General features: G+C 37.3%; 1 protein-coding gene across 1 annotated transcript in view; it reads left to right on the top strand.

Annotated features, from left to right (window-relative positions):
• LOC124595361 (exostosin-3) overlaps nt 1-20,283 on the top strand; it is a 150,950-nt gene extending 130,667 nt beyond the window's left edge. Inside the window, exons 12-15 of the mRNA XM_047134079.1 lie at nt 2,638-2,762; nt 9,763-9,911; nt 12,269-12,373; nt 19,605-20,283. Of these exons, the coding sequence (XP_046990035.1) occupies nt 2,638-2,762; nt 9,763-9,911; nt 12,269-12,373; nt 19,605-19,709 (484 nt within the window). The 3' untranslated portion in view covers nt 19,710-20,283. The remainder of the gene's footprint in view (nt 1-2,637; nt 2,763-9,762; nt 9,912-12,268; nt 12,374-19,604) is intronic.
• The last annotated feature ends 2,622 nt before the right edge of the window (nt 20,284-22,905 follow it).

Genomic DNA, 22,905 nt, shown 5'->3' with positions numbered 1-22,905 from the left:
AATAGAGAACAACTTTTTGATGCAGACACAAATTGACTAATGTTTGAATGAGGTTATGTTGACCGAGGTTCAAGCTAACTGCCTGACGTCTGCGATCTGTTTCTTTCAACTGCTGCTTACCGTTGTTGCCACCTATTGGCAAACGGCGGAAGCAAAGTTGTACATCTTGTATTATTATTATTATTATTATTATTATACACTAAAGTAAGCTTATTAAATTTGTGTAAGTCCTACATATGACAGCAGTGCCAAGACCCACGAACAGTTGCGCAACAGTTTCACCATACCTTCTGAGCATGGACCAGTTATGTGCTAATATGAGCTGCATTTGTTGAACTCAATACTGGCTAATTTGCCAGCAGTCACTCAGTAGGTTCCATTAAATGTCACGCAATACAATTACAAGACCAGCTGGGGCGGAAACACAGTGTGTTATAGTAACTTGCATAGTACATGACAGATAATAATAACAGTAATAATAATAAAAAATTCCTTCAAACAATAACACAGAGAGATGGACCAAAATGCAAATAAGCTAATCGCTCTTGCAGAGCTGCAACTGAATACCAGCGATACTGACTGTACTAGCAGATAGTCTACCAATAATAATAATAATATGTAATATCGGCACTTATTGACGATACAGTACATGGGTGGAATGAGACACAATGGGCATGCAGCAGTCACCTCTTAATGGACAATATCTACAAAATTTCAAGCCCACACAAGCAAAATAGTGGAAATGAACAAAGAAATTCTCACCATTACTGTCTTGTTACTCTGCAGTGAAGTCATTGCAGTATCGACTCTCTTCTGAAGCTCTGCCCAGCACCATATTACAGAATAGAGACCACAGGGCAGGGCAGGCAGCTGACAGCACACATTGCTCTTTCTGCCAGAGCCACAGGCCCACCTCCATTATCAACAAGCCACCGAGAGCCAAGGTCCCCACACTGCACTCACATTTCCTTGTCCGGGAGTCTCTCTCTTGTACTGTCTATGCTACTCCTTAAATACCCATTCCTCTGTGGGCACCGCTACATAGGAACACAGAATTCATTCTGACAGAAGCGGCCAAAAGAGCACAAATTAAGTAGATTCATTACTAGAGGACAAGTCGCAAGGATTGCTGGTGCGTGGCACAGGTATGTTTTCATCACTTTAGGTTTATGAGAATATTGTGGAAATTTTCGATGAATTTTTTGCTTTTTATGTCAGTCTTTTCATTCAAAAATAATTTCAAGATTTTTTGTCAAATGTTTAAAAATTTCTATTTGTTCCAAAATATTTAGCAGGCTGCCTTTTTCAGAAGTGTGTAGGATTGACAGTTAGTTTGTTATGTCACCAGCTGTGTGGTTTTGTTCCTTCAGCTGGAAGCTAAACAAAGATAGGTTTTGCCAGTGAGATGAAGATGTTCTCTGAACCTTCTTCTTATCTGTCAATGTATATTTTATCATAGCTAAGTTATTTCAACTTATAATAAACACCTGAATGAGTCGAGACTTCGTAGGATTTACCAGCACAATAAATCTTGAAAGTCTCTTTGGGTTCACTACCGGATCCTAAAATCAAGTCGATTCAATATTTTGGCGATCCAACATTCTCCTGCAAATGGTGAACAGGTGCATTGCCGAAATATTGAATCAAGTTAATTTCAGGAGGGATGTTCAAGACCTGAACGGGTTAATTAACAGGACTGTTTCAAGGAGTGACAAATTTGTGATTGTACTGCATTGTGTGTTCTGCAGCTTATTGTCAAGTTAGTTTTTTGAAGTGCAAGTTTGATTTTATCTGAAAATTTTATGAGTTATTTTCATTTTATTGACGGGTAGTTTTTAGTAACATACATGCTGCTGCTGTGGGCATGCCCCTGTTGCTAATCTGGCAATAAATAGAAGTAATCACTACTTGACAGCTTGTGTGTGTGTGTGTGTGTGTGTGTGTGTGTGTGTGTGTGTGTGTTTTTGCAAGCTTCAGAGCACCACTTGTTTAAGTTGTACTTCACGTATAACTTTTCATCAAATTTATTATTTTGATTTCAAAAGAAGTCATATCTTAAGGTTCTTAACTGAAGAGCAGTTGCAGTTTACTCTTTAAAAAATTAGTGATTGATAGGAACTCAAGAATCGAATGTAATTATGTATATTAGCATGAATATTCACTCACAAACTAGAAGAGGTACTGAAAAGCAGATGGAAACATAACAAAAGGTGATAATGTGCCATGCTTTCAGACACATACACTTTTGGTCAACAAGCTGTAGTCTTGAACAGGAGAAATGGGGGCAGGCTTAAACAGCGTACGGTAATTATTAAGCTTTTGAAATAATAGGTTCCTTATTTTAAAATTGAGGGGGAATAAGATAGAAAATATATGATATTACTCGTAATTCTCTGATGCTCTTGCCATAATTTATGCTGTTGATGATTAGGACTGTATTCTCTGAATATGGTTCCCTTTGGGCTACTGCATTTTTGTTATTTATTATTTTAGTGTGACCATGTTTTTCATTTTTAAATGGCTTCAGAGTGATTATTTGTATGCCGAGGTCACACATTCATTGCATGTACTACTTATACGGCTGCTTTTATATGATAACAGTAATTACAAATGGAAGTGTTTTATTACATGCTTCAGAGTGTGGCGGGAACAAAGAGATCGTGTTGTCGGTTTTCCTGGACGTTACCATGCATGGGACCTGAACCATAGTGGATGGCTGTACAATTCCAACTACTCCTGTGAGCTCTCTATGGTTTTGACTGGTAAGTGGAATTAGTCTATAGTAGTAGTTAAGAAAAAATAGCTAACTAATTGATTCTCTTAAAATTTCTCCTTAGTTGGATGACTATGGATGCATATTGCCAATAAATGCAGAAAAGGGGGAGGGTGGAGGAGGAGGAGGGGGGTGGTGTTAAACACACTGTTGTGATGGGACAGTGACAAGAGGAAATTGTAAGGCACCCAAAGTATAAATAAGGCTTGTGTTTTGTTGTTCGTACTGCCCATCTAACACACAGCTGTCAATTTAGTGCATGTTCCATGGGTCATAATTATGATTTTAAATAACATACATGTAGAACTTTAACACTTCATAAGTGAACCATGGACCTTGCCGTTGGTGGGGAGGCTTGTGTGCCTCAGCGATACAGATAGCCGTACCGTTGGTGCAACCACAACGGAGAGGTATCTGTTGAGAGGCCAGACAAACGTGTGGTTCCTGAAGAAGGGCAGCAGCCTTTTCAGTAGTTGCAAGGGCAACAGTCTGGATGATTGACTGATCTGGCCTTGTAACAATAACCAAAACGGCCTTGCTGTGCTGGTACTGCGAACGACTGAAAGCAAGGGGAAACTACAGCCGTAATTTTTCCCGAGGGCACGCAGCTTTACTGTATGATTAAATGATGATGGCGTCCTCTTGGGTAAAATATTCCGGAGGTAAAATAGTCCCCCATTCAGATATCTGGGCGGGGACTACTCAAGAGGATGTCGTTATCAGGAGAAAGAAAACTGGCGTTCTACGGATCGGAGCGTGGAATGTCAGATCCCTTAATCGGGTAGGTAGGTTAGAAAATTTAAAAAGGGAAATGGATAGGTTGAAGTTAGATATAGTGGGAATTAGTGAAGTTCGGTGGCAGGAGGAACAAGACTTCTGGTCAGGTGACTACAGAGTTATAAACACAAAATCAAATAGGGGTAATGCAGGAGTAGGTTTAATAATGAATAGGAAAATAGGAATGCGGGTAAGCTACTACAAACAGCATAGTGAACGCATTATTGTGGCCAAGATAGATACGAAGCCCACACCTACTACAGTAGTACAAGTTTATATGCCAACTAGCACTGCAGATGACGAAGAAATTGAAGAAATGTATGATGAAATAAAAGAAATTATTCAGATTGTGAAGGGAGACGAAAATTTAATAGTCATGGGTGACTGGAATTCGAGTGTAGGAAAAGGGAGAGAAGGAAACATAGTAGGTGAATATGGATTGGGGGAAAGAAATGAAAGAGGAAGCCGTCTGGTAGAATTTTGCACAGAGCACAACATAATCATAGCTAACACTTGGTTTAAGAATCATGAAAGAAGGTTGTATACATGGAAGAACCCTGGAGATACTAAAAGGTATCAGATATATTATATAATGGTAAGACAGAGATTTAGGAACCAGGTTTTAAGTTGTAAGACATTTCCAGGGGCAGATGTGGACTCTGACCACAATCTATTGGTTATGACCTGTAGATTAAAACTGAAGAAACTGCAAAAAGGTGGGAATTAAGGAGATGGGACCTGGATAAACTGAAAGAACCAGAGGTTGTACAGAGTTTCAGGGAGAGCATAAGGGAACAATTGACAGGAATGGGGGAAAGAAATACAGTAGAAGAGGAATGGGTAGCTTTGAGGGATGAAATAGCGAAGGCAGCAGAGGATCAAGTAGGTAAAAAGACGAGGGCTAGTAGAAATCTTTGGGTAACAGAAGAAATATTGAATTTAATTGATGAAAGGAGAAAATATAAAAATGCAGTAAATGAAGCAGGCAAAAAGGAATACAAACGTCTCAAAAATGAGATCGACAGGAAGTGCAAAATGGCTAAGCAGGGATGGCTAGAGGACAAATGTAAGGATGTAGAGGCCTATCTCACTAGGGGTAAGATAGATACTGCCTACAGGAAAATTAAAGAGACCTTTGGAGATAAGAGAACGACTTGTATGAATATCAAGAGATCAGATGGAAACCCAGTTCTAAGCAAAGAAGGGAAAGCAGAAAGGTGGAAGGAGTATATAGAGGGTCTATACAAGGGCGATGTACTTTAGGACAATATTATGGAAATGGAAGAGGATGTAGATGAAGATGAAATAGGAGATATGATACTGCGTGAAGAGTTTGACAGAGCACTGAAAGACCTGAGTCGAAACAAGGTCCCCGGAGTAGACAACATTCCATTGGAACTACTGACGGCCGTGGGAGAGCCAGTCCTGACAAAACTCTACCATCTGGTGAGCAAGATGTATGAAACAGGTGAAATACCCTCAGACTTCAAGAAGAATATAATAATTCCAATCCCAAAGAAAGCAGGTGTTGACAGATGTAAAAATTACCGAACTATCAGTTTAATAAGTCACAGCTGCAAAATACTGACACAAATTCTTTACAGACGAATGGAAAAACTAGTAGAAGCCTACCTCGGGGAAGATCAGTTTGGATTCCGTAGAAACACTGGAACACGTGAGACAATACTGACCTTACGACTTATCTTTGAAGAAAGATTAAGGAAAGGCAAACCTACGTTTCTAGCATTTGTAGACTTAGAGAAAGCTTTTGACAATGTTGACTGGAATACTCTCTTTCAAATTCTAAAGGTGCCCGGGGTAAAATACAGGGAGTGAAAGGCTATTTACAATTTGTACAGAAACCAAATGGCAGTTATAAGAGTCGAGGGACATGAAAGGGAAGCAGTGGTTGGGAAGGGAGTAAGACAGGGTTGTAGCCTCTCCCCGATGTTGTTCAATCTGTATATTGAGCAAGCAGTAAAGGAAACAAAAGAAAAATTCAGAGTAGGTATTAAAATTCATGGAGAAGAAATAAAAACTTTGAGGTTCGCCGATGACATTGTAATTCTGTCAGAGACAGCAAAGGACTTGGAAGAGCAGTTGAATGGAATGGACAGTGTCTTGAAAGGAGGATATAAGATGAACATCAACAAAAGCAAAACAAGGATAATGGAATGTAGTCGAATTAAATCGGGTGATGCTGAGGAAGTTAGATTAGGAAATGAGACACTTAAAGTAGTAAAGGAGTTTTGCTATTTTGGGAGCAAAATAACTGATGATGGTCGAAGTAGAGAGGATATAAAATGTAGACTGGCAATGGCAAGGAAAGCGTTTCTGAAGAAGAGAAATTTGTTAACATCGAGTATAGATTTAAGTGTCAGGAAGTCTTTTCTGAAAGTATTTGTATGGAGTGTAGCCATGTATGGAAGTGAAACATGGACGATAAATAGTTTGGACAAGAAGAGAATAGTAGCTTTCGAAATGTGGTGCTACAGAAGAATGCTGAAGATTAGATGGGTAGATCACATAACTAATGAGGAAGTATTGAATAGGATTGGGGAGAAGAGAAGTTTGTGGCACAACTTGACCAGAAGAAGGGATCGGTTGGTAGGACATGTTCTGAGGCATCAAGGGATCACCAATTTAGTATTGGAGGGCAGCATGAAGGGTAAAAATCGTAGAGGGAGACCAAGAGATGAATACACTAAACAGATTCAGAAGGATGTAGGTTGCAGTAGGTACTGGGAGATGAAAAAGCTTGCACAGGATAGAGTAGCATGGAGAGCTGCATCAAACCAGTCTCAGGACTGAAGACCACAACAACAACAACAAGTGTTTTTAGTGTTTTTGAGAGAGAGAGTGAGAGAGAGAGAGAGAGAGAGAGAGAGAGATTTACTCAAGAAAGAGTGTGTGTGTGTGTGTTTGTGTGTGTGTTTGTTTGTTTGTTTGTTTGTTTGTTTATGCAGTGGTGAAAAGTCACATGTGCCTCTGATTTGTGTGCATTAGCCAGCTTTTGCAGGTACCAGAGTCTACTTATTCCAATCAGGGAGACAAGTGCAACCCCTGCTCACTTCTCTGCTGTTCTGATTGTTTGTTAATTTGTTTTACTATCTCTCACTGTTGAAAGATTCCCTTTATCACACACGTTCAAATTTACCTTTGCATTTACTCTACACCTGAGTGGTATAATGAGAAACACGTGTAATTTGAAAAGGGATGCCATGCATTTGTTTGTTTGTGGTGGGTTAATTCTGAGGGTTATAAATACAGAGTGAAACTAAATGAGTGTCTGTGGTTCCCACCAGTAAGTAAAACAACAAAGGCAGAAAAAAATAAGAAACATTTGTTCATACATCCAATAAATACATGTTGAAGAGTGATTCTGGGGACATCGATTTGCTGAAGCCATACTGAACCCTTTATGGACCACTTTAATGTGTAAATGGTTTGTATAGATGAAAACAAATAAGAGAATGCTGAAGTCCTGCTTATAATTGAAATATTTGTATGGTTACTGCAGATCCAACAAAACTCCCAGTGCAGGAAACTTCGTTGCTATACACTGACAAAAGAAGTGAACTTCCGAGAAGTCGTTGGTTTCTGTTTGACCCACAGGTGAAATTGGCAATATCTTGGAAATGTGGGTGCAGGCATATTCGTCGTCAGGATTCCTGTTGACCATGTCTGACCACCAAAAGGGAGGATCACACTATTGTGCACCAAGCATACTGTAATCCCTTCACATCTGTGACTGCTTGCTGAGAACGAGTAATGGACTCCATGCAACATTGTGTGTCACCCTGTGTGAGACTGGTTGGAGACTAGCAGCAGCCAGACTTTGGAATTACTGTCCCTTGCATAGGCTGCTGTTAGCACCACAACAAAAATGGCTGTGTTTGGAGCAGTTCTGTTACTGGGAAGCAAACTGCAAATCTGTGGCACGTCTTATTTTCAGTGATGAATCACAGTTCTGCACCACAACAAATGACCATTGTCGGTGAGCATGGTCATGACTTCAGGAGAGGTCCCAATTTTGCAGTGGTTTGGAGAGCCAGAGCAGTGTTACCTGTGGTATCTTGGTGTGTGGAGCTATTAGGTATGACTTCAGGTCATGGCTGTTGTTATTGCAGAAACTCAGAGCAAACAACAGTATGTTACAGACAGAGTGCATCCTCATGTGTTATCCCTTGTGCAACATTATCGTGATGCCATTTTTTCGATAGGATAAATAAGAAACATTTGTTCATACATCCAATAAATACATGTTGAAGAGTGATTCTGGGGACATCGATTTGCTGAAGCCATACTGAACCCTTTATGGACCACTTTAATTTGTAAATGGTTTGTATAGGTGAAAACAAATAAGAGAATGCTGAAGTCCTGCTTATAATTGAAATAGTTGTATGGTTACTGCAGATCCAACAAAACTCCCAGTGCAGGAAACTTCGTTGCTATACACTGACAAAAGAAGTGAACTTCCGAGAAGTCGTTGGTTTCTGTTTGACCCACAGGTGAAATTGGCAATATCTTGGAAATGTGGGTGCAGGCATATTCGTCGTCAGGATTCCTGTTGACCATGTCTGACCACCAAAAGGGAGGATCACACTATTGTGCACCAAGCATACTGTAATCCCTTCACATCTGTGACTGCTTGCTGAGAACGAGTAATGGACTCCATGCAACATTGTGTGTCACCCTGTGTGAGACTGGTTGGAGACTAGCAGCAGCCAGACTTTGGAATTACTGTCCCTTGCATAGGCTGCTGTTAGCACCACAACAAAAATGGCTGTGTTTGGAGCAGTTCTGTTACTGGGAAGCAAACTGCAAATCTGTGGCACGTCTTATTTTCAGTGATGAATCACAGTTCTGCACCACAACAAATGACCATTGTCGGTGAGCATGGTCATGACTTCAGGAGAGGTCCCAATTTTGCAGTGGTTTGGAGAGCCAGAGCAGTGTTACCTGTGGTATCTTGGTGTGTGGAGCTATTAGGTATGACTTCAGGTCATGGCTGTTGTTATTGCAGAAACTCAGAGCAAACAACAGTATGTTACAGACAGAGTGCATCCTCATGTGTTATCCCTTGTGCAACATTATCGTGATGCCATTTTTTCGATAGGATAATGCTCATCTACACATGGCACATGTCTCTGTGAACTCTCTGCATGTTGCTTAGGTTCTCTTATGGCCAGGATGTGTCCTCAGTGAAATGTGTGGGATCAACTCAGATGTAACAACAGTTGTGGGTCAGTTTGCCTCAGGAAAGGTTGTAACCACTTTTTAACACTCTTCGTAACTGAATCATTGCATGCATCCAGGTCAGAGGGAGTACAATGTCAAACCAATACATGGGCTCAGGGCTCATACTGCCAAGTTATCTATAAATTTGACTTGATTTAGTAATCACTAACATTAAATCATATACTCTCTCAACCCGTGATGTTTCATTTCGTTTTGCCCCCCCCCCCCCCCCCCCCCCCCACCCCTTCTGGGTGCTTTACTTTTTCTGTCAGGAAGTGTATGACGGCAGACCATTGATGTGCAACAAAAGCAAGTGCAGACTGAATATTTATCCCTGTCATAATCCGCAATGAGTATTCATAATTCTGAAGTTGCTTTCTAAATGCTAAGTAATCTGCTTTTGCCACAAAATTGTGAAATACACAACACTGTGCTTTGTGAGAAGACAACATTTTACTGTTTTCTCATTTGGCGGGTTGCTGAACTGTTCAGAGGTACAGTTCTACAAACAATTTGCATTATTTCTCCATGTCTAACTGAACAATAAGACATAGAAGGTAATACACTGCAGTCATACTTTGGAGGAGAGGTTGTCAAATTCATTTATGGTCACTGTGATTTAAGTTGGTATGTTTGTTAACTCCAGGAATTTTCCTTTAACAATGTGTGATGGGCTTTCTTCTCCATTCTTGTCCAGTTGAGCTTGTGGGATGTTTCTAATCATCTCAATGTCAGCAGAAAGTCATACTGTAACATATGTTATTTAAAGAAATAAGAAAAAGTTGTTGTAATTCCTAAGTTATAGGAGGTCCTTTTTATGACCCCAGTATGTGTAAACCCCGTGTATTTTACTTCAGACTACCAACTATGAAACTTTATTTCTCTTTCTTGCTTATCATCACTTTTTGCTGATAAGTATGTATGGTGGTTCTTATGCCATTTAATCACACTTGTAACATTATTGTTTACAGGTGCTGCATTTTTTCACAAATACTACACGTACCTTTACACATATTGGCTTCCTCAAGCAATAAGAGACAAAGTGGATGAATATATGAATTGTGAGGATATTGCTATGAATTTTCTAGTTTCTCATATCACTAGAAAGCCTCCTGTAAAAGTAAGTAATACTGACATAAATTATTCAATTTTACCTACTGCTTTTTGTCTATTATCTGCTTTGCACATACCGATATTAGTGCCTTGTAATTTCGAATCCTTGTTATCTTCTGACCGTGTAGCATTGTGGCATTTTTTATTAAAAGATTGCAGTCAGTACTACTTCAAATAAAGAATGGAGACCGCAACAACTAAAGTAACAAACATTTATGAGGTAGACAAGATGACAGCATTTAAAGAGAGAAAATGGCTCTGAGATATCACTGAAGGTTTTGAACAGGTATTGCAAAGGGGTTATACAGATTTAGGGAAGAGTAACATAACCCTGATGGGTTGAAGTTCAGTTAGTGAAAAACAGGCTTGAAAGAATTTTAAGAACAGAGAAAGGAGTGCAGTAGGGGGGGGGGGGGGGGGGGACTTAATGAGGCCCATCTTGACTCGATTAATAGTCCAAACTGATCATAGACAAAATGCAACAAGCTGTTTACCCCAAGTATTTTTTTTTAAACCCATATTTTAATTATATTAAAAACATCTTGTGATATCAGTATTATTTTTGCTGATTTAAAGTCCTATTCCAACTTTTTGTTCTGAAATGTGTGCACCATGTGTGATGTAGAACATTACACCATCTACAAAAATGAGATGTCATCATAAGAACAGAGAATTTCATAATATGCAAGGCACCCTCCTGAATATGTAAAATAAAGGAAAGCACTTTTTAAATACTAAAGCTTGAGGGAACTGGGGACTGTGATGTTGCTTACGTAGCAGCAAAAGACAGTCTTAGGGAAAGCACTATGCAAGGTAGCCTTTTCTCTGTGCGTGCTCTTAACACACTAGCAATAGGGAAAATCCTGATTTGGTGGCAAAATATACATGGCCGCGACTGATAAATAACAACCAATAAGTGTAACCATTTGACTATCTTGTACATTTGCTTTAAATAAAAAGATGGCTGCAATGCTAAGCATTGTAGGATAAGTACCCTCTAAGAGTTATCAGTGTTTGAGCTCCAGTCCTTTGGCTTAGAGTAGCCAGTGCATATACAGTTATACTCAGATGTGGAGTAAGTAAGCTGGCTACATGATTTTCTTTTGTTACATGTACTTGTCAACCAGGCCATCACTGCACTATCTCATGGAACCCCTGTCCAAGGTCAAGAAAAAAAAATATATGTATAAAGGGATGCTGGTTGTTCTCTCTCTGTAGACCTCATACACAAAGTACCTATAGGAAAAGCTTTCAGTGATATACATACTCCTAGTATGTACCATTTGAAATAAAAACTCTGTTGCCATCATATAGGCTCCTTTCCATTTTGTTCACATGGCTGTAATGTCTTCCAGTGGTATGAATCATGCAAAGAAAGTGAGGATCAGTTACCAGTCTAATCTGCAACCGTCACATGAAATTATATTATTATCCTAAAGTAAAGATGATATTTCTGCCATAGGGACACCAGTAAAAATTTTGGAATGTTAAACAGGTTTTCAGTGTGTGTCATTTTGTCATCCAAAAATAACAGAATTATTGAGATGGTTAATGAATGACTGATATACAATATCATGTAATTTCTTATGTTAGAAGAAAATTATACTGTGAGATGTGAGACTTTGCAGTGGTATGGATTGTCTGATTTGTTGTAATTGGAAGTGCCTTTGGCACATCAGATACATTTTATATTGAACACATATTTGAAATTCTGCTGTAGTCACTTCTATTATTTTTGTTGCAATATAAATAATCCATTTTTAATAAATACTTTTTGTCACTGCTGAAGTTACTTCTACTCTGCAAACATCAGAGATAACATATCAGATCATGACAGGTTTCATCACTCCAAAGAATAGATGGGAGAAAACAATAGGGCCAATAAAAAAATCACTCCCAGCAACAAAATGTGGGTAGACCCCTCTCAACCCCTCTCTGCTGAGGCCCTTGTGAACCATGTGAGAAAGCAGATTGAATCACGAGTGTAAATAACGTCTTTACTGTCAGATCACTGCATCATCTTGACAAATGATCTGATTCATATTGTCAACATTGTATTAACAACATAAATTACAACATTCAAAAGCAGTCTGTTTGACGTAAAAAAGTACTGCTGTGACTGTTAGTGGATGTGTTTAGGTGTACTGTATAATATCACTAGAAAAAGAGTGGTAAGCTTGAAAACTTATTAAGTGTCTGTGCTCTTACATATGCCTAAGTCCCAGACTTAAATCGGCTGTAGACAACTGGTTGCCATTTGTAATAATTTTATTTCTTCCATCCTGGAATTTCCACTATTGTGACATTAAGCAAATGTAGAAATGATTTTACTTCATGTTTTAACTCATTTGATTTTTTTTTCAGGTGACTTCCCGCTGGACTTTCCGCTGCCCTGGATGTCCTGTCTCACTTTCTGAGGATGATACTCATTTCCAAGAGAGACATAAATGTATTAATTTTTTCACAGAGGTATTGTCTGCAACAGCTGAACTTTTCCCGCATATTTTTCTATGTGTAGTAGGTTTTGAGTTGAATCGGGGCCTTTGTTGCATAGCATTGTAGTGTCAGTAGAATTCAGAAAATAATTCAGTATTACAAAAATATTAGGAATAGTATAGTTTGCAACTCACTGCAAAGATGACCCACTGAACCACAGACGGGCACAACGAAAAAAAAACCACCACACATATAACCCTTGGCTAAAGCTTTCCTCAGCAAAGAACACACACACACACACACACACACACACACACACACACACACACACGATTGGTTGGAGCTGTGTGTATGTGTGATGGTCTGTTCCTTGTGTCTGTGTGCGGGTCAGGGGGTCATCTTTGCGGAAAGTGGCAGTCTATTCTAATCCTAATATTGTTGTTCTTACAACGTGGAGTTTCCATTGTTCAATGTTACAGTATAATCATATATATTACAACAGCAAAATATGACCTAAACAATAAATTTTGAATAAGAAATAGAATTGTGAACAGATTTGATCGCTGTTCTAGTTTTAATGTTCTCTGAGTTTCAACCTTTCACTCTTAGCATGTAGTGTCTGTCTGTGAGAATGCTGCCAGATTGTGGATACTATTGATATGGCCCTACAGTTGCCAAATATGACTGTAGTCAATTTTTCTTTCAAATCCCCGCCTGGACAGGCTGATTTAGGTTTTCCGTGATTTCCTTAAATCAGGTGAATGCTGATATGATTTGTGAAAAAATGGTTTCTGTATTTACCCAAATGAAAGCTGACCTCCAATGCATGCTGCACCCCAAAAATGAAACTGGGGGCAGGGGGGGGGGGGGGGGGGGGGGGGGGAGATACTCTCATTTCAAGCTGCACTTAAAAACCAAAACAAATATGGCTCATCATATGATGGATAAATCACCTTTCAGAGATTTGCAGAGAATAGCACTTATTTGTTGTAATTTCCATGTAATTATATTTAGCATGTTGGACACTTAAAACTACCGTTACAATGCAAACACTGGCAGCAATTCATGATATCTATCAAAATATTCCAACTGGAACTAGGGCAGCTAACACCATGTCTGTTACAGACTGTACCGTAACTTGTGTTTCAGTCATACGTCAGTTTTTCCTTATCAACTGAAGGTCATCCAAAGTGGTTTTTTTTTTTTTTTTTCATTCAATGAAATATAGTGTTTTCTTCCAAGAAAGTTACATTTTGGCTTGACCGAGTATCACACTTAATTTAACCCATTAACATAAAATCCCAAGTTATCTTGTTTTTATTATTTTGACAGAAATGTCAGATCCCAAGTACACTTAGGCAACTTAAGAACAGACCTTTGAAAAACTAAAACCTCACTTGTATCCATTTTAGCACTGATAGTTAAATATTTGGCCACTAGAGAGCACCCAGTCCTTCACTTGTGAGCTGGCTGTTGTGTTTTGGTTGAGATGGTAGACACTAGATATTGTCTTTTCTATGTGCAGCTTTCAATACTTGACGACAAAACCTACACTTTCAATCTCTGTCCTGCGTTGTTGTTTAGGGAGTGCTTTTGAAAAAGGATCTTGGGTTTGACAATGAATTTAGTAGCTCAGAAAGTGAAGAATGCGACATTAGATACTGAAAATGATGACAATTTGTCAGTTGACTGGCAAGTGCTCCTCAGTGGTACGAGACAAAATATTGACTGTGCTCGACCCACCTCCTCTAAGATTTCTTTTCACAAGCAACCATTGTGAAATAAATGGTTCATTTCCATAGGTACACAGAAACTAAAAAAAAATATTCAGGTTTCATAATATTTTCATCAAAGTCTTGTGCACAATTATACTTGAGATTTTATTGATGGTTATCTTCAAAAATTTGTAACTCATTATTTTGAACTTTAAAAGCTATTTTTGTGTACCTGTATGTTGTGTGTTTCATTATAACATGTTTTTCATTAATAAAAATATACTATTTTTTGGAACATAATTTGGAAAAAAGTCAAACCAGTTACAGGAAATAATGTGTCTAAGAGTAATCTATTTATTCAAGACACTGATTTGTATCCTGTCTGGTAGAAGTTAGACAGGGTACTTCATTAGATTACATTTTAAACATTCTGAAGAGTATAATTTGTCTACACATAATCATTTCCAGCACAAGTAATCCTTGCAAAGTGTGAACTGTAAGTATTGACATCAATGCAGAACATCTTTCTGCTGCAAAATCTCCCAAGTCTGTCAGTGTTTCACAAACAAGTTAGGGCTCAGCCACCTAGAATACAGGTGGCCATAATTAGGGGCTACACGCAGGTAGGCTCTGAACGAGGACATCACAGGCAAGCGTCGCTGCACAGCATACCTGAACGGTCATGATTTTTCATGTTTTCTTATATGGTCGATGAAATGCTAGCATAAAAGCTCTTAAGAACATCAACCTCTTTCACCATCACAGACGCTCAGACAGGCTTATGATAGACCAAATAGAACAGTGCTAAGGAGAAATCCCCAATTGTGGCAAACAAGAATACAAATTTACAACATGCAATAGTACAAAAATATGTAAATAACTATCCCATAAACATGCACATAAGAAACACACACCATGTCTTCTCATTTGTAATAGCACAGGCTCGCCGACAGGCTGGATACTGTCACAGATCTACAAAGAAAATGATTTAGAAATTGAAAGCAAAAGTACAAACCAGAAATTTTATTGAACTGTCATAAACATATATGTACTGTTTTTAATTATTACTCAGATGAATCCGAGTTATCAACACTCAATTCCTTGTCATTACAATCTTAATAGAGAGTATCGTCCTCTGTGCCATCAAGTGCGTTAGAAACACAAAATTTTTTAAATGTGTGATGGACAGTTCTATTTGGGATACAGTTCCAAGATTTGTCAATCCAGTCACACACTGGAGACAAGTATTCATGGTTAACACGTCCTGCAGGCCTTAATTGCCCATCTTCTTTCATTAGCCATTGTATGTACATATATAGAAGTTTGTCCTTAAACAGTTAGTTTAAACAAACACCTAATGGCTGTATAACTGATGTCATCCCTCCTGCAATTGCAGCCAAATCCATTCATCACTGCACTAATTTTCTCTTTAGACTTAGACTAGTATGAGTCTAGTACAAGTGTGTTTGACAAACCTGACAAGCCACCAGGACAACATTACCATTCCAGTTTAATCCACTCTAATACCATATTCTCTGTCAACCAACCACTTTCATTAGCACCTACATAACACTTTATGGCATACATGTAAAAACAATAATAGCATTTTTGACCATCAGCTGTAAAAGCGAGCATGACAGACATGCACTGCTTTTCACTACCTGTGGCAGTGTCTTGACATCTTTGTTCCCAGTTGCGTATACTGTGTAAGTTGTTGACATATCAAAATACACTGGAGTTCGGTCTGCATTATGTGTGTGTTCAAGAAGATAATTATTTTCAGTGCAGCGTCTGATTATAAAACTTTGAAATTTGATGAGTTTTTCCTCATAGTTTTCTGGCAGCTTCTGTGCAAATGAAGTGTGCCTACAAAGAGCAAATCCGCAATATTTCATGAAACAGGCAACACAGTTGTGGCTTCCTTTGAAATTTGTGATTTTCTACTGTCAAGCAGCTTCATGTGCTTTAGCTTGGATAATTTCTGCACTCACAGATAAGCACTTCTGTCGCTGCTTTCTAACAAAATAATTCAGCACGACTTCTAATGTATTATAGCAGCCACATTTTGGCAAAAAAAAAAAAAAAAATGTTTTTCTGTTGCTGCCACATGCTAAAAGTTGTTCCTTTTGCTGTTTCCACCATCTCATGTTACTCTTGTTGATCTTATTTACACTGACCTGCAGCAAGCTTTGAAGTTTTCTCAGTGAGAGAAATCATTTCTCTTTTAAACTTTGCAGTAATGTGAATACACTTCACCAAGGTAGACTAAAAAGTACTAAAGTACACTGAAACAAAGGGTGAAATATGAATGTACCATCTTCAGACACTGTAGTGAGCACTGTTCTTATTGCCCTAAGGGTCAGTGGAAGAAACACAAATGCAATTAGTGGTGGGGGTGGGGGTGGGGAGGAGATGGGAGGTGGTGCATCAGAAAAGTTACACCCATTACATGCAGTGCGAATAATGTACGATTGGTATTGATCATCTGTGGTGGTTGAAGTGTCTCATGAAAGTAACAAGTTTTCATAAAAGCTCATTTATAAGAACTTTCATCTTCAAATGTGGAACTTATTTGTACCCATGTATATTAAATTAAGTTAGGCAATGAAACACTAATTATTGTTACATTGTGAGTATTGGCAGCATTGAGAAATGACTCGATGTACATGGACATGTGCTGACAGCTTCCAAACGTAGATGGAGCTCTCAAATGTAAAATTGTATGTACTGTGCTTGCCAAATGTTGCATATTTCTTAAAAATGCTCATTTAGTGATTTGTATGTAAGAGATTTATTTTTATTGCTGTGAATATTTGAAAGACTGCTAAAGCCAAAGACGTACAGTATTAAATATAAGTTTCTCCCATGATAAACAATGGTTAATGCTCAGTACTCAAAACATTAACCTAACACCATATCTTCTGAGAAAAATAACAACTTATGACAGTTATTTTATATTTATTTATTTTTTCCCCCAGAAATATCCTTAGACTTTGTTCCCACAAGCACATTTTTGGACCATGAAAATCAGGAAAAAAAAAAAGGGCTTGCATTTGGGTAAATGCAGTAGCTTGTTACTTCTACAGCCTTGTGACATTGAGGTAGTGATCCATCCCTAATGACCATGATATCAAAAGCATGATACTCTTGTCCACTTTTCATTTGTATCGTAATTATGTCAACAGCTTCAATACAAGTAGCTGAGTGGTTGTTCTTTTAAATTTTACGAATTAAAATATTAAGGACTGAAGCTATTGTTTATTACAGCTTCAGCTGACTAACACTGCCCTCAACTGTTGCTACTGTATTTATTCTGTCAGTGCTGCCTTATTCCTGCCCTCTGTGTCCTATTTCCTGTATTGTGTTTAATTTCTAGCATTACTTTTAATGTATTAAAAATTGTTTTCTTTATATGCTTGCCACCCAAACATTGTTATTGTTTGTACCCTGTTCTCTCTTTATGTGTAGTCTGTTTCATATTGTTTTATGTTCTTCCATTCTGACCTGCCTCTTCCTACACTTTCTGTGTGTTCTCCCACCTCCAGACTTCATTTGAAATTTCTTCCATTAATCTGTTTCTTTTTTTGTGTCTGTTTTAGCTCTCATACTTTTTGCTACCCATTTAGATACTTATTTCATGTACTGTTGTGCCATACCCAGTATCATATGTATGGCTACATTGTAAGAGGGAATTGTTTGCATAGGTCTATTCAAGTATCCACTTTCTTTTTGTTTTAATAGTAATTAGAACATAAAGAAATCATGATTTCAAAGTGTATTGGCCAGATCACCTTACCTTTATGTTAAAGGTTTTCCCTCACTGTAATTTTTTGTAGAATACAGACAGGAAGGCTGATTTTTACTTACCATCAGCAAGCACAAGTTCCAGATCTGCCAATAGAAACACTTCAGAAACATTAGTCCAAGTTTTTGGAACAAAAAGTTCTTTAAACAATGAGGAAAGCAGGATTGGTCGGGGAAAATTGGGAAGGGATTGGGGGAGGGGTGGGGATCACTCACCTTAAGGTTGAAAGAGACCCACCAGGACAAGAAGGAAGCTTAGCCTTTGTCTTTTCTTGATTGTAACAGGTGGGTTCCTGTTAACTTAAAGTATGAATGTTCCCTGTCTGTGCCTTTCTGTCTCTATAAGTGAAAATGAGAAGGGACAAATACACAAGCATATAACTACTAGGCGACTGATGAGTGACACATAGAAACATGTGTAACTAATTTAGTTATACATTCTCACAGATACACAAGTAGGCATACAAGCACACTCACAATAGTGACACTCTTTTCAGTGTCATTGTGATTTTAATTTAATTGGGTGTGGCTCAGTGTTTAAAAGCATTTGTGTCAGACTACAAATACGAAGGTACGAGGTTCAGTCCTGTGCAAGTCCTAAGATTTTTTACTTCTTGCAATGATTTGTGTATGTGAAAAATACCAAGTTGCACCGTGCTCGAGTCTATGTTTAAACTATAGCACCCCCCTCCCCTCATAACTGGCTGCATAAGGTAGTTTGAAGCTCAGAAGGAGGCAAGGGAGTACCATCTAGTTAAAGACTGTGGAGCATGAGATTATACCTTGAGCAAGCGCACCATTTTTTTAGAACACAAGTGGACTTTTGCATACTTAGTACACATGTAAAGAATAGTTGTGTTTTTGTTACCAAGGTGAACATATATGAGCAAAATCACACTTTAATCTTGTTTAATTAAACAATGACAAAACAAACTTACATTATATGAGCTAAATCATTGTTTAACTGAACAATAATAAAAAACCTTGCATTATATCACTCTGTTGCCACATACAAGTCTAACTCTACAGTAATGATCTACTAGAAATATTAAACAGTGTACTTGCTTCAGATCCCTGCCAACCACTTATTTGATTACTAATTATCTCCTCCATAAATTGTGGGATTGTGCTGCTAGCTCAGAATCTGGGTAATTTTCTTTCACGAGTTGTAAATTTTTTCTCACCTGGCTTGCAGTTTATTTTATATTTCTTCTGATTATTTGGACATATTGCTATGTTATGTGAAGCAATAATGAAAGAATAGTTACTGGCTCGCAATTACCACAATGGAGCAGTACGAAACAATGTTATTTGTGGTTGGTGCACACTATACAATGTGCACCCGCTTGAGGGTTAACTTTGAGGTTCAGGACAGCTTTCCCTGTTTATTTTACGTTTGGAGCTCTGCAATGAGATCCATGGTTACAAGGTTTCACATTCACCTAGATGCAGTAAAAGTGGGAGATCCTGTGTTGACAGAGGTGTGTTTGTGAAAACACTAGGATGTCCAATGCAGGTTTTACATTGCCAAATCACAAAAGCTGTCATGTATTATATTGCAGTGGAAGATAGTTTAATTTTATGCATTTTGTGCCTTTTAAAACTTTTCATTAAATTTTGATTTGATGTCATAGTTGTGCTATTTGTGTTGTACTCACAATATGTCATTAACTTCTTTTTGTGTTTGTTTCCTTTGTTTTTTTGAGAAATGTCTTTGAAGTAACTCCATGAATATTTTCTTTCAGGTATTTGGTTATATGCCGCTCCTGAATACACAATTTAGGGCCGATTCAATTTTATTTAAGACAAGAATTCCTCATGATAAACAGAAATGCTTCAAATTTATTTGAAATCCAAGTTGCGCTTATACCAAGAAACATTCACATTCAGTGATTGCGTACTTTGAGGTAACAACTGATATATTTTCTGTGTCATCTGCAGCTGTGAGAAGAAATATGCGGGAAGAAGTATGCTGTAAAGAAATGCACCATTTATGACCACAGCAATGGCTATGGCTTCATAAGTTCAAAAGAGAATAACTTGACTTTAAATAGTAAAGATTTTTCCTGAAACAATAAAACTGTTAACAAAATGGATTGTGCTTCGTGGCCAGTGAAATTGAAGGCATAAGTACTAGTCATCAGTGACTCTACATTGGTGCACACAGTCGTTCAGTTCTTATGTTTTTACTTTGTTAATGTATCATAGTTGTTTGTATAAAAGTACCACCTTGCTGCACATCCTGCATCCATACCCATAACCTGTCCCTTAGTATCCTTGTACAGTTACAGTACTGTTCGCATTTAAGAAGACAGTCTTTCACAGTTATTTCCGATGTATGTGTGTGATATTAGTATAAGGATATAAAGGTGGAGCAGTATTGCACTTTTATTTTTAATAGTTGTTGAAACAGCTGGTAGGGCGCGGGGGAGGGGGGGGGGGGGACGACACAATGATGCATTAGTGGTTCGTTATATATCTTCTGAACTGTCAAATGTTTAAGCATCTCACTTAGCTTATGTACTTCATCTTCAGTCTTTTTATATGCAGAACTTCCTATCTGCATATTGATAATTCTGGACCAAATAGTTTCTGTTGCTTATGTACTTGAAATATAACAAAAGATGTGGCAGTGCTTATTTTATACAAAACAAAACTGGTAATTATGATTATGAACTAGTGCACTTCTTGACTTTCAGGTAATATTGATTTGAACTGCCAGGTATCTTGCAGCACACATGCTAAGGAACATGTTATCCTGCATTACATTGGATTTTTTGGAAATTAGCGATTCGCTATAAAACTCCAGTCGTTACTGAAAGTTGCATAAAGTTTGTTTATTCAAAATCAATAATACCTTTATTCGTGCTCTTTAATCACAATTTTTAAAATTCCTGATCTGTCGGAAACACACACGCAATGAGCTAGTAAAACATATAACAGCAGTGCATGCAAAACCATCTGAAGGTGTTCATTTCTGAATGAAATTAATTATCTGGCCTTTTAGAAGCTATGATCAGACATTGCAAATAAAATAGTTTGAATGCTCTCAAGATCACTTTAGTGACAATGGCACAGTTAGGAAGAATGTAAATCAGGTTTTACAAAAATTTGAGGACTGCCATGTTAATGTGCTTCATTCCTCCAAGAAGAAAATGTGTGAGCTATGTTGTCACAAATTATATCTTTTCTGGTATCAAGAGGAACACAAGTAGTCAACTCATCTCCCAACATCTATTTTGTACATTTAAATATCTTGAGCACATTGTGTTTGATTTATTAGTATAACTCCCTTTAATTTTTGATGAACATCATATGCATTATTTACATTTGGTGTGCAACTTCGCCATAAAATTGTTACCATAACTGTTACTGAATGTGATAGCTACGTTCTCATAGCCCAGTAATTACATTTTTATTTGCTAATTTTCTAAATGTGTACAATTTTTATAAATAAAATGTGTGTTAGTAAAAATGGAATTTGTACTACTTAACAAAGCAGTGGCTTAGCTGCATCTGTATAAAAAGGAAACTTGAGACAACTGAAAAAATGTTAGACTGGCCGTACATACATTGAGGAGACAAAGTGTTTAGTACAAAAGTACACACACTGTCCTAGCCCTCAGAGCTGTTAGTTCCTTCTTTGAAGAGGAAAGGGGGATATGTTGGGAAAGTTAACAAGGAAGGGCAGTTCACTCAGACCCCAGAAGGAGAAGAACCCATCTGTTATGGGATCAGAAAGAGTAGGAAGTCAAAGAGGACAGAAATAAAGATAAATTAGAAGAACAAAAATGAATAGTGCAATAAACAGCCAAGAGGGGGCAAAAAGAAAATAAATAGAAAAAGGAGAGGTAGGAGAACAAAGATAAAAATTGAAAGCAATAAAGAAAATGATGTGACATAAAACAATAATAAATAAAATGCATAATTTTTTATGAAAATAATCTTTCATTTTTATTTGTGTATTTATTCATTATGCATCATTTTCTTTATTGCTGTTACTTTTTCATCTTTGTTTTCTTCTCAAGGAAGGAACTGATAATGTTGAAAGCTAGGATATGTTGTGTGCTTTTACTTTTAGATGTGTAAAGTTGAGTATTGGCCAACAATCAGGTGTAACTATAACTAATATGAAACGATTGTGGCAAATTATTGCCAATTTAATTATAAGCTATTTTTGAAGTGATGTCATAAAATGTGATACGCTTGCTGTAACAATGTAGGTACAGATACAGTTAGTTATCTTTTTTTTTTTTTTTCTTTTTTTTTTTTTTGCCTGAAGTCATATTTGTATTGTTATTCATCTACGAGTGTGTCATCACATTTTAATTTATAACATAAGATAATTTTAAGATTTGGTTACTTTATCCCACAATGAAAGTAAAATTTAATTTTTATTGCCAGTGGAAAAGTTTATATATAGACCAAAGCTGTACTGTGATAAAACCATATCAAAGAACTTTTATGAGTTTTTAATTATCTGTATAATGCTTAATGTTCTGTAACCAGTGTGAATTTTGTATTTGTGGTGTAGATTTTACAGTGAAAAATGTTTAAAACATTTTGTCTGTTTCTTGTATTTTACTAAACTTGTCATGCAGATTTTTCCTACTGCTACACACGAACATATTTTATTTGTATGAATCTGTAAAATGAATTCTTGAAGTGTGCTGTATACATGTGAAATTTTGCATGATCATTGTGAGAGTTATGTGTAAGCACAAGTGCAACCAACATCTCTTGAGCAGCAAACTAAAAATGTGTTTTGGTAGTTTTTATTCACAGTTTATAAAACTTAATATTTCCTATGGAAGAAGCGAATGGCATGTTTATCCTTCTTACAACATTCTTTTGTATCATGTTGAAAACAAAAGAGTATTTGTTTTAAACTATTCAAAAAATGGATGTTTTACTCTTCTGTACCTTTTTATAGGAGTTGCTGTCTCTATGGAGAAAAGAAAAGCATGGTCTTAATTCAATTCATTCTTTTGTTATTGTAATCCCAAAAAAGTAACTCTTGTTAACGTTTTAAGTGAATTGTCATTA

Source organism: Schistocerca americana, chromosome 2 (genome assembly GCF_021461395.2).
Source record: "Schistocerca americana isolate TAMUIC-IGC-003095 chromosome 2, iqSchAmer2.1, whole genome shotgun sequence".
In the NCBI taxonomy this organism is placed as follows: domain Eukaryota; kingdom Metazoa; phylum Arthropoda; class Insecta; order Orthoptera; family Acrididae; genus Schistocerca; species Schistocerca americana.
This window is presented reverse-complemented; position numbering and strand designations above follow the sequence as displayed.